This window comes from Haliotis cracherodii, unplaced genomic scaffold, assembly GCF_022045235.1.
Source record: "Haliotis cracherodii isolate W230 unplaced genomic scaffold, xgHalCrac1.p SCAF_3, whole genome shotgun sequence".
In the NCBI taxonomy this organism is placed as follows: Eukaryota; Metazoa; Mollusca; class Gastropoda; order Lepetellida; family Haliotidae; genus Haliotis; species Haliotis cracherodii.
The window spans coordinates 60,153,141-60,165,640 of NW_027266286.1; the positions used below are offsets into that span (position 1 = coordinate 60,153,141).

The window sequence follows — 12,500 nt, forward strand, 5'->3', positions numbered from 1 at the left end:
TGCATTAGTTGAGTTTCCACACAGGAGTAACAAAGACATAAATATTGTTATGTCCAGTTTAGGTGGGTGAAATTGATTATTGCACTTATATAGCGATGTGCATGCGTGTGCGCATGCAGGCCTTGTTTTAGCCCTTTAATGCCGAGTGCCAGACAGGGTAACAACAAGTACCATCTTTTAACGTCTTTTGGTATGACGCTGCCGATCCCCGAACCACTTGACCACGGAGGCGGTCTTATGTCCAGTTTAATTTGTCACATCTGAAATTAGTGTCGAATAACAAAAACATGAACATTCCCCACAGAAATTTATTTCTCTTTGTACATGTCTCACTGGTACCCAAAGCTCTCGATAAGTTGCTGCTCTTTCTTGACTCTGGGCAGGACATTTTTCTTGGCTTGTTCTCGGAGACGCTGTAACACAAACAGAACTTATCAAACTTCTGTCTGGTCTGCAACAACTCCGGCAGCTGACCACAATGGAAAGTTTTACATCACAACTGATTAACGCAGGGGTCATTGGAGTGAGTGAGTGAGTGAGTGAGTGTGTTTGGTTTAACACCGCTTTTAGCAATATTCCAGCAATATCATGGCAGGGGGACACCAGAAATGGGCTTCACACATTGTACCCATGTCGGGAATCGAACCCAGGTTTCGGCGTGACGAGCAAAAGCTTTAACCACTAGGCTACCCAAATGCCCCAGGGGTCATTGTAGTTCCAAAACTATATCTGTCAATATTTATGGGTTTTACACGTTAAGATATGCATCAACAGTCCTCAGAAAGTTCTGGTGTATCTTATTAAAAATGAAAATTACATCAGATAATTTTTCACAATTCAATATTTACTTCCATTTTTTAATATTGCTGCTTGTCTGCTAAAGAAGCTTTGAACTGTGATCCTAATGTTACAAATTAAAGGGTCAAAAGGTCCTTGATGTTCACAGCTACAGTGAACAAAAGGACCCCTATTTTTCCTGTCATAATTTTGAACTAAAGATCCAAATGCACTGTAACTAAATGTTATTTAGCACACCCGTTCCTGTCAGTCTCAGCTGGTAGTGCATGTTGCTATTTTCATCAATATCAATACCAGTTTTTTTTATCATCACTGACTGACAGAGGACCACATGGGGTACACACCAGAAGTAGGTTGGTTGCCACCGCACTCAGCAATATTCCAGCTATATGATGGCGGTCTGTAAATAATCGAGTCATTCCAGACATTCCAGACAAGACATTCCAGTGATTAATATCATGAGCATCGATCCATGCAATTGTGATCAATGACATGCATCAACCAAGTCAGCCACCCGATCCTGTGAGTCACCTTTTATGGCATGCATGGGTTGCTGAAGACATATTCTACCCCCGAATCTTCACGGGTCACGGTTACGATAGATAACTCTACTAAACTGTGACAACTTACAAGTGTTGACTTCCTCCTCTTGAAGTAATCATTTGATTTGACCTTCCTCTTTTCTTCCAGCTTGGCAACCACTCCCTGGTACATCCAGCCAACCTCCTTGGACAGGCGGTCCAGTTGACAGAACTGGAACACAACCACATCATCACGACGTATCTTCACTGGCACGAGAACAGTGTCAAAAGTCTGTGCTTGTCTCAGATGGTAGTGCATGTAAAAGCTTTTTTCATCAGCTTCAAAACGCTATGGGATGAGTAAACATCACAGACAAGCTCTCATAGAAACCATTACCTTAATGCATCAGACTTTTGACAAGGTTGTAAAATGAGGTGGCAAGCTAATCAGGGATGCAAATTACTGCTAATTACTCCACGAACTATATTTTAGGAGAAAGTAGTCCCTCCATCTTTGCTGGGGGATGTCATAACCTGTTAAGGATAGGGATATTTACAATCAGCAATATCACAAACACAGTAATTGTTTTTGGTCTGGATCAGGTAAACCAATGAAGATCAAAATCAATCAGGCCACCAGAAATGGGCTCCACACATAGTATCCATGTGAGAAAACAAACCCGGATTTTCGGTGTGACGAGCAAACACTTTAACCACTAGGCTACCCACCAACCCTCTTAACAAGGGAGGATTACAGAAGGCACCAATGTCTTACCCTGCTTGTGGGCTTCAGGCGGAGCACTTTGAGAGCAGAGGGAACAACCTGCCTCTTCATCTTGTCATAGGGTCCGGGGATCCCCTCAAACATCTTCAGCTTCCTGAGGGCAGCTTTGCCACGAGGCTGCTTGTGGGGGAGCATACCTGCAAGACAACACGTCGGTCAGTTGGGGCAAGCAGTGGTTTCTGGAGTGAACCTGGTTGGGAGGGGTGATATTTATGGCCATTGAGCATACGTATCTTCAGTCATGGGACCATGACTGACTGGTTGGTCGTTTAATGCCCCACACAGCAATATTCCAGCTATATGACGGGGTCTGTAAATAATCGAGTCTAGACCAGACAATCCAGTGATTGACAACACGAGCATTGATCCACGCAATTGGGATCGATGACATGCATCAACCAAGTCAGAGCCTGACCACCCGATCCTGTTAGTTGCCTCTTACGACAAGTATAGTCGCCTTTTACGGCAAGCATGGGTTGGTGAAGACCTATTCTACCCCGGATATTCAAGGGCCGAGTGAACTTAGTAATAAGCTGTCTCAGATGGTAGTGCATGTGAAGTGGTTTCATCAACTTCAAAACGCTATGGAATGGTATAAACATCACTGACAAGCTTCAAGTTTACAACAGACATCACTGAATACATAGTGATCAGCATGGGACCCTGTTTTGTTTTGTAGGAACATGGTTGCTGGTAAACAAGATTACCATCAAAGTCAGGGCTAGAATTAATTTACTTTCTCAAAAGTCAACCTTTACAGAATCAGCACTGGTTACATTTGATCAACTAAGTTTCATGCTTATTTTTCTGATGTTTACTTTGCTGTGTTCATTCAGCACATAATTTGACTTGTAGACAACTTCTTATTTTGATTGCCTATATAGACCTCTGTCTACCTAACGTCTATGAAGTGCCTACTCGTACTTCAACCACACAGGGTCTACCTTGGCGATACATTATAAATGGCACCACCGAGGACAATGTGACAACAGTTTTCGTGTGTGGTACAGGCATGCTTAATGGGGGTGTTCAATAGCTGTCTCAGATGGTAGTGCATGTGAAGTGGTTTCATCAACTTCAAAACGCTATGGGATGGTATAAACATCACTGACAAGCTGTATTTACACTTACTTCTTTGTTAGGCATATAGAAGTTGGAGTACTAAGTAAGGATAAGATTTATGGATGAACAACTTCTTTATTACAATTAAGAGCAACGTTTCGGTGTAGGTTGTAACACTGTTGTCAAGCAAGTGATATGTGCATCCATAAATCTTATCCTTATCCTTACTCAATGACAATTAGTTTGATTAATACCACAACAGCATCACCTGATTAAGTTCCTGACTGTGGGACACATTTCCAACATGATTTCTGGTGAGCCCAAAACAAACCACCAAAATCAGCTGAGTTTGACATTTACCCTTGGTTTCAATGTGTGCATGACACAACCTATTTTTTATTTTTAATCATTATCTAAAACTCTGACATTGGAACATGACTTTAATACATAGTGACTCGAAAGTAAGGGGGGCCTCAAGATCTATGGTATTTGAATCTAGTGACCCCCTGACATTCATGCTTATTTCAAATAATGTAAATATATATTCAGGTAAAATTTACCAGTGCATATATTTTTCACTCTTTATCTAACTAGTTTGTTCTATGTTGGATCTGATATCTACCTTACTGTCCTTAATGTGCATACAGCTTTAAATATACTACTCAAAAGAAGTTAAGGATCACCCCATTCTTTCATATTACAATAGTTAATCTCTCATGGCATGACAGATTAACATTACCAATATGAAAGAATCGGGTGATCCTTAACTTCTCTTGAGTAGTATATTAATGATTCATGCTGTGACATTTATAATTTGACCTAGAAACTACCTCGATACTGACTGATTAATGTAGCCTTCAGCTACTATTACCTCAAACCTAGGAAATGGCTACATGTACTTCATTTGTTTTATGCCAAAGTCTGCAATATTGCAGCCATATTACAAAGTCCCAAAAATAATCAAGCCTGGATCAGACAAAATAGTGATTAGCATGATTAGTATAAGAGCAACATCATGTCATCAGATCAGAATGACACAATCAACCCGTCGTCAAGACGACAGACCACCTGACTAAACTTTAATCACCTCTTACAATAAGCCACAGAGAAGATAATTAGGTGAAAGATTAAAGATACATGTATCAACACTGAGCACATAATAGTGGCACAAGTGAGTGCTTATGGGGGGGTTCATGGCAATTGTTCTATATAGCTGTCTCAGATGGTAGTGCATGTGAAGTGGTTTCATCAACTTCAAAACGCTATGGGATGGTATAAACATCACTGACAAGCTATATATCTAAACAATGACAGCAACTTCTAAGAAACAAAGAAATATCAATAATTCAAATACTTCAACCAGTGTTCCCGTTTACCGGTAATTTCACGTTTTTAACCGGTAAAATTAGGCTTGGATTGGTAATTCATGTGAATACCAGTCCCTGTGGACCGGCAAAGTACCTTATAAATCCTTGTTGTTTAACAAGACATCAGCGATATTCATATTACTCAGCAGCGTTAGAAACTGGCACTAGTCCTGTAGTCCTTACCAAACTGCCCAATAGTAAAGGTATCCTAAGGACAAGTAGAAATTGGCCCATTTTAAGGGTTTTGCTATATGTTATCATTATAAGGACTAGTGGACAAAAACTGTTAGTTTCTAACCCTAAATAGTATATATAGCTGTCTCAGATGGTAGTGCATGTGAAGTGGTTTCATCAACTTCAAAACGCTATGGGATGGTATAAACATCACTGACAAGCTATATATCTAAACAATGACATCACCTTATAAGAAATGAAGAAAAATAAATAGCAATAACTCATCTATATGTCCAAAGCAGGGGAGGAATGCTCAGCAGTTTCTATCAGAAAAAGAATATTTTCACAAGTATTCAATGTAGGTAAGGATAATCATCATATAGAAACTGCTCTGTTCATAAGACGGATCACACTCAAACTCTTACTAAAACTCTATTCTCATTCTACAGACACAACTTTGAACATCTGACATTAAATGATTTCACATACCAGGATAAGACTTGATGTAACCAGTCTAAATGGAAAGAAGAGGACATTTAGGAACCATTCCTATGAGAACTTAAAGTACCTTATTCGACGTAATAAGCGCCCAGGGCGCTCTCAAAATTAAAAATGGTGGGCTCTAATTAGAATTCTATTTTGGTGAAAATGAGAGAGTTAAAAGATAAATTTCGTGGTTTCAGCTGACAGTCTGAAATGTTTATATACGAGATATACATTTTTCCAGAATTTAATTGTCCATAATTAAGAGTGCATATAACACACGAGTGTGTATAATACGCGAATAAATAAGTGTTGTGTACATTGATCTATCGGAAGGGGTGCTAATTGGTATTGTTCATAAGCCAATATATTAGCAAATATCGCCGTGGGCGCTTATTAGAGCGGGGCGCTTATTACGTCGAATACGGTATTACATTTTCCTATCTTACAAAAAAAATTCTTTATTCAACACAAATGACTTGCTTCTTAATCCCTAACTTCACAAAGAAGATGGTCACTGAATTGATTAACATTCTTATTTTAATGATTCGTTGACTTCATTTCCTCAGTTTTGTGTTTGTCTTCAGGTTTCGGACAATGTAGGTAAAGTCATCACTGGAAATGATTAGATGGTAGTAGGAATATAAATTACAATTAGTCACCACTTTAGACTTCCATATACCTAAGGTTTGTTTTCTATTTACTTCTAGAATCCTGTGAGACTGTCCTCTCATCCCTGCAAAACAGTGTGTGATGAGATATGACCATGATTCTTTGAAAGTGACCTACACCTCAGACCTGTCATCAAATCCTACAAAAAAAGAGTCCATAATACCATAGACAAATAACTTTGTTCAAGTTTGGTTGTACCATTTCTCCTTCAGATACCGTAACCTCATCTTCCCGAGGCAAGGGAGTTAACTAACTTTAAAAGTCCAGTTTCCATCCTTGCCTCGGGAAGATGCCTTAACCTCTGACAATGTGACAACTCCATTCTGACTGCCTCATTAACCCTCCAGCCACCCTAAAGTCACAGGAAATGCCTACTCATAATTTAACCCTTGGGGTCCACCAAGACGATACACTAAAGGCAAACATAGCACAATATGACAACAGTTTAAGTGTGTTGTACAGACAGGGGTTTTTTTGGTGTTCAATAGCTGTCTCAGATGGTAGTGCATGTGAAGTGGTTTCATCAACTTCAAAACGCTATGGGATGGTATAAACATCACTGACAAGCTATATATCTAAACAATGACAGCAACTTCTAAGAAACAAAGAAATATCAATAATTCAAATACTTCAACCAGTGTTCCCGTTTACCGGTAATTTCACGTTTTTAACCGGTAAAATTAGGCTTGGACTGGTAATTCATGTGAATACCAGTCCATGTGCACCGGCAAAGTACCTTATAAATCTTTGTTGTTGAACAAGACATCAGCGATATTCATATAAGTATATTTTTCGAAACGAAGCCTGCTTGTCTGTTAGTTGAATATCAGGATTTCTCCTTTTCTGTTTTTAGTGCAATGACATAACATTTCAGTTGTTTCGAGGTTAAATATATATTTGTAGCAACTTAGTCTCAAAACATTTGAAAAACAGAAAATTGTGACTGAACTTTGTGTGAATGATGTGTAGATCGAACTAAGTTACTCCAGAGATGTTGACATTGCACTGAACATGTTGGAAGAATTAAAACCAAATTATTTCTATACATTATTTTAATTGTTAAAAATTGGGACTGACAAAAATAGGGGGGGGGGGGGGAAGAGAGGGAGAAGGAATAACTGTTAAATTTTTACTGGCAGTTTCAAAAGCCAGTGGGAACACAGTCAACCTGTGAAACAATCTATAAGGGGTCACAAGGAGCTATTTAGGGAATGCACTGAAGAGGTAATGACCAAGATACCCAAACACTGAATAGCTTCAAATAATGACAGTGGCAGTAGCCGCCGTTACAGGGGTGTTCAATAGCTGTCTCAGATGGTAGTGCATGTGAAGTGGTTTCATCAACTTCAAAACGCTATGGGATGGTATAAACATCATTGACAAGCTATATATTTTCCCAATGGCAATTAGGTTTGCCGCATCACCATGATCACGTGTTAAGACACTTCATCAATAGAGGGTTGTAAATTTAACAGTCAGGATGCAAAATGCCAGTAATATATGGAGTTCTGTAGCTGCCTACTTAGACAAACCCATCTAAAAGTCCTTCAAATTATGACTTCTTGACATGCAACTTAACAGCCACAGCATTGCCCATGAGCAAATGTTTCAATTACAAACACCATGGCTGGATTTTCTAGTAAACACAAGACTGAACTGTCAAGATGTGTCATCACAATTTGATTGGACGTCTATTTTTAGCATGTCATTAAAAGAATGGATCCAGAGTATATATCATATTAGAATGGAGATATGATACACTGGATAATTGAGAATAGAGGTCCTGATTGACATACTAGAAGTAGATATTTTAACAAGGTTTAGTTAATCAGCAGTTTCTATCAGAATAAGAATATTTTCACAAGTATTCAATGTAGGTAAGGATAATCATCATTTAGAAACTGCTGGTCGTAAGAAGTAACACAATGAGACACTGCAACAAAAACTTCTCAACAATGTCCATACTCGTTCCTTCAATTTTAACGAATAATTGAATGAACTTATGTGTACAACAGATCCATATTAAAGTTAAAGAATTTGGTCAACTTTCCTAAAACCTAACTTAAAATGGATCATTATTTAAATTGCAGACCCAGTAATGAAAAACTACAAGCATTATCAAGCACAATGTTTTTTTGAAAGAAACAGTGTTAACCACCAGGAGAGGCAACTGTCATGTGTCACATTTTAAAAACAATATTCAGGGCTTGATGTTAGGATCTTGATTTAACTTACTAGCACCAAGTGCATGTTGACAAACAACCTTGTTGCACCAGAAGAAAACAGGTGCCCCCTGGTCCCAGAAATCTATCAAATAATCCTGAAGTACCCGAGTTGGATGTCAAGCCCCCAAAAGCATGACAAGTTACACATAACAGGGATTATTAACGTAGGTAAAGAAGGTTTAGAGGTATAGAATGTGTTCAGAGAAACAAATATTAGGTTGCACTGGTGCATATTTTATATAGCTTAATCGAGCCCGGCTATCCGTAATTTCAAATACTTCCTTCACAATTGAGGTAAGGTAATCTTAAATCCACACAAATATCTCGTTTATATCATCTTATTGCATACCTATTTGTTAGCTACTAAGCTACTACAGAAGAATGCACAAAGATGGCCAGTGCGTGGATCAAATATCCTTTAAGTAATGTCATTTCCTCAGTTTTGTGTTTGTCTTCAGGTTTCAGACAATGTAGGTAAAGTCATCACTGGAAATGACTAAGTAGTAGTAGTAGTAGTAGTAGTAGTAGTAGTAGTAGTAGTAGTAGTAGTAGTAGAAGTAGTAGTAGTAGTAAGATAAATTACAAGTTAGACAACTCTTAAACACTTCGTTTATGGCAGGATTCTGCTCATTTAAATCTTATTTTAAAAATATACTATATTTGGAACAACGCCTGCAAATGAATCAGTTAAGCCATGGTTTCAGTTGAGCACGTAAATGTTTAATGGTACCTCGGACAGTCCTCCAGAAGATCATCCTGGGAGCCCGGAAGTGGAATGGGCCGCGAGCAGGGTTGACGTTGCATCGCTTCTTTAGGAAGTCCAGGTACTTCACTGTAACATTCAGGTCAATCAGGGTAAGAACGGGTCAGTATCACTATTACACCACTATGGTATATCTATAAACGTATACAATGGTATTTATAAGTACATGTGTAATATTTGCATAGATTCCATCATGGATCCAGCAGAGTTTTAAAACAATAGTTTGTCTAAAAATCTTAGCAAAAATTCTTTGAAAGCTTATTGCATTCATATTGTAATATACTACTTAACATTTGCTAAGGGCCAAAATAGTGTGGTCCTCAGAAAATGTTTAGTCTTTTATCAATGTAATATTCATATGACATACACTTGAACAAATGTTAATTATAACAAAGGTACTGCCATTAAAACAGCAATATACCACATGCATTCCAGATGCAACTTGAAAATCACTAAATTCAAGAACTTGTGTTTATAACATGATAACAAGGATGTTAGTGAAATGGACACCATTACAGCAATGTCATTATTACAACAAATTGGATAAAAAAACTTACATTTGTTTCTGTAGAAGTTGCCAGATATGCAGATACCTTCACATCGTACAATAACAACTCGCTGACCTGGAAAAAATATATGTTATTAAATTTAATACTCCATCATTTTAGTTTGGTACTGGTTCGGTTTCAGTCTGACAACTGAAAACTCTACATTAGTTTGTTCTAATAAAGTATGCAACTATAAACATTTTTATGCATTTTCTAGTTTATGAAAGTATATTTCTCTAATGCAATACCAGGGCAATAGGCATAGCGCTAATATCCAAAAATGAAAATATATTCACTCTTTCAATAAAATAAACAACTTAAATAAAGAATTTCTATACTGAATAATCACATTTCCTCAGGTCATAGGTGTCGTCACCCTTTCAGACAATGTAGGTAAAGTCATCACTGGATGGGATATTCAGTTTGGTACCAAAAAAACTTCTGTCAGCGTTAAATATCAGGACTGTTGTAGGTTACAGTTATGATAATAGCAGCAGAGATGTGAAAAAGTTAATGACTTGACCGCCTGTAGAACTGTTGAATATTTACCTTGTAGTAGTGTCTTGGCAACAATTGAGGCCAGACGCCCGAGCAGATGCCCTCGGGCATCAATCAAAATGGGCTGAAAGCAAAACAATCAACCATCAGTTTCATTACCACAATATTAATAAAAGTGCATGAGGTGGATTGGTCATAATCTAGTGGCATGGACAAATCTTTCAGGTTTGGGAACTTCAACTTGAATTATTTTTTAAAAAAAAGACTTTAAGTTTGTAATCAAGGTAATGTTATTGATCAAATAGTTGACCACTAAATATGATTCATGTTCATACAGCCCTACAGGTAAAAACAAGACCCATTATGACTTCCACTACTCTGGGAGCGGGATACAAATTGCCTATGACCATATAAAGTTTAAGGTATTCTGAGTGCCATCATTATCATTCAGGAAAATAAATGCTTCAATTGATGCTGCATCAATGTTGCTTAAAATTCACTTTGAATTAAAAAATAAACATTTGTTGTGATAAGTGATGAAAAATGAGGTATGAGCATTAATATACTCACCAAAAATGTTTGAGATCATTAATATTTTATGGGAATTTGTTATTGTGAAATTGTGAACTCAGTTTCACTACAAAAAAATATCCCCAAAAGTATTCAGGATACAAATAAAGAGCGATAAATATAAAGCTTGAGGTTAAGACGTCCATTCAAATAGACTTTATGTTCCTGTTTTGCAAGGATTTCTCGAACATCTTGTTCGCTCAAAGGTGAAGATTTCAGCAATACATGATATGGTAAACGGATTCTGCTACAGATAACCGCTATGTATGGGATATCTTATAACATGACCAGCTGAAATAGCACAAGTTACCTCTCCTTTATAAACTCATTTGTGAAACGTATTCAGACATTCACATTAACCCTACATCAAAGCTAACTGACGAAAAGGTGAACTGATTTATACACTTTCTGGGTGATACAAATTTTGGAAAGAAATATTGCTCGTCTATTCCTGACAAAACTATTTTAAGTGTGAAATACACTCATATCATTTTGTATCCTATATACACGTGGGTTATAATGCCTTTCACCGAGCATTACACGTACGACGGAGCTTTCATCTTAACATATTGCACTAGAGCCGGTCATAATGTTGATTTGCTGTGTACGGGGCAACTTTTCTCGGTTCCTGTGGGGTCCAAACTGACAAAAAATGTAGCACACTGCCGTCATATACCTTGTTCTGAAAACCCATGATGGCTAAAAGGCCGAGTTAGGGGGTTACACGTGGTTTTCCAGGGACAAAACGGAAGTTGACTGGGGCCTTGTCTACTAAAATGAGTAAAAGCGATACGCTTGCGTTGCGTACCAACAGTGGAACCAGTTTAAAACGGAAGAAAATCAAAGGGAGGCTATCCTCATTCAGTGTCTAGGAAACCCGCTCGAACTTACGTATCACCATGACTTGCATATTGACACTTTTTGTTTTATTCTTTTTAGAGAGAGATAGCAACACTTGAATGGGACAGTGAAATATATAGACAGCCAACATTCATGTATGCCAGGAAATAAATGGTCTTCATTATTTAATTCCCATGAAGATTCCGGGCTAGAATTGGTTTTCAGCAAGAGTGAGTGAGTGTGGTTTTACGCCACGTTTAGCAATATTCCAGCAATATCACGACGGGGGACACCAGAGATGGGCTTCACACATTGTACCCATGTCGGGAATCGAACCCGGATCTTCGGCGTGACGAGCGAACGCTTTAACCACTAGGCTACCCGACCGCCCCTCTTCAGCAAGAGAGCAAGCGGCGACTAACGGGATCGGATGGTCAGGCTTGCTGACTTGATGCATGTCATTGTATCCCATTTGCGTAGATCGATGTTCATGGTGTCAATCACTGGATTGTCTGTTCCAGACTCGATTATTTACCGGCCACCGTCATATAGCTGGAATATTGCAGAGTGCGGCGTAAAACAACAAACAAACTAGGTCGGGGACGTGTCCAAATTTACTACCCGGCTACCCACCTCCCTATTACCCGACCCTACCCGGGTACCCGCTGTAGATATCTAGAGATAAGTACAAACTGTCCGATTTGGAAAAGTTTGACCGTAGCCCCGGCAAAATGTATTTTGATTCACGTGTAAAACAATCTGGTCATTCACACACTGAAGTTTACTGCATGAAGTTTTATCTTTATTCAGACATATAAAAGTCAGAAGGAATGGGTGCATTGTCACCAAGAAATGGGAATATTATTCAGTTTCTGGTATAAGTCATCCGGACATGTCCCGACCAGTGGGTGACAGAGTCTGAACGAACCACACGGAGTTCTTAGTAAAAACAAACAACCCATATAGCTAGCCAAATCGGACACAGATAAATGTTCATTTCGGTAGAATACTTAAATTAACAAACTTTCATTGATCTGTATGTGAAATTTGCTTATCGATCCGATATTTGTTACGTAGACAAGAAAAGCGCATTTACCTATAGCAATTGCTATAATAACAAGATCAGTAAGATAAAATAACGGCCAAAAACATTTTACCATAGTTTTTATTAACTCTAGTTTAGATAGATGCATCA

At 38.2% G+C, this 12,500-nt stretch overlaps 1 protein-coding gene and 9 non-coding genes across 10 annotated transcripts; all 10 read right to left on the reverse strand.

Annotated features, from left to right (window-relative positions):
- Nucleotides 1-290: 290 nt before the first annotated feature.
- LOC139474655 (large ribosomal subunit protein uL13-like) lies at nt 291-11,202 on the reverse strand. The gene is made up of 7 exons (XM_071257752.1): nt 11,142-11,202; nt 9,947-10,019; nt 9,407-9,472; nt 8,817-8,918; nt 2,095-2,240; nt 1,429-1,551; nt 291-413 (listed from the first exon to the last, which is right to left on the reverse strand). Exons 1-7 carry the CDS (start codon nt 11,157-11,159, stop codon nt 330-332), a joined length of 612 nt encoding a protein of 203 aa, XP_071113853.1. The 5' UTR covers nt 11,160-11,202; the 3' UTR covers nt 291-329.
- On the reverse strand, nt 1,045-1,118 carry LOC139476145 (small nucleolar RNA Z195/SNORD33/SNORD32 family). The gene has a single exon (XR_011654069.1). It is a non-coding gene; the product is annotated as a small nucleolar RNA Z195/SNORD33/SNORD32 family (small nucleolar RNA).
- On the reverse strand, nt 1,617-1,697 carry LOC139476143 (small nucleolar RNA Z195/SNORD33/SNORD32 family). The gene has a single exon (XR_011654067.1). It is a non-coding gene; the product is annotated as a small nucleolar RNA Z195/SNORD33/SNORD32 family (small nucleolar RNA).
- LOC139476142 (small nucleolar RNA Z195/SNORD33/SNORD32 family) lies at nt 2,636-2,715 on the reverse strand. The gene has a single exon (XR_011654066.1). It is a non-coding gene; the product is annotated as a small nucleolar RNA Z195/SNORD33/SNORD32 family (small nucleolar RNA).
- Nucleotides 3,139-3,218, reverse strand: LOC139476138 (small nucleolar RNA Z195/SNORD33/SNORD32 family). The gene has a single exon (XR_011654062.1). It is a non-coding gene; the product is annotated as a small nucleolar RNA Z195/SNORD33/SNORD32 family (small nucleolar RNA).
- LOC139476139 (small nucleolar RNA Z195/SNORD33/SNORD32 family) lies at nt 4,378-4,457 on the reverse strand. Its single transcript, XR_011654063.1, has one exon. It is a non-coding gene; the product is annotated as a small nucleolar RNA Z195/SNORD33/SNORD32 family (small nucleolar RNA).
- On the reverse strand, nt 4,848-4,927 carry LOC139476140 (small nucleolar RNA Z195/SNORD33/SNORD32 family). Its single transcript, XR_011654064.1, has one exon. It is a non-coding gene; the product is annotated as a small nucleolar RNA Z195/SNORD33/SNORD32 family (small nucleolar RNA).
- Nucleotides 6,349-6,428, reverse strand: LOC139476141 (small nucleolar RNA Z195/SNORD33/SNORD32 family). The gene has a single exon (XR_011654065.1). It is a non-coding gene; the product is annotated as a small nucleolar RNA Z195/SNORD33/SNORD32 family (small nucleolar RNA).
- LOC139476144 (small nucleolar RNA Z195/SNORD33/SNORD32 family) lies at nt 7,166-7,245 on the reverse strand. Its single transcript, XR_011654068.1, has one exon. It is a non-coding gene; the product is annotated as a small nucleolar RNA Z195/SNORD33/SNORD32 family (small nucleolar RNA).
- Nucleotides 8,516-8,581, reverse strand: LOC139476147 (small nucleolar RNA SNORD34). Its single transcript, XR_011654071.1, has one exon. It is a non-coding gene; the product is annotated as a small nucleolar RNA SNORD34 (small nucleolar RNA).
- Nucleotides 11,203-12,500: the final 1,298 nt, after the last annotated feature.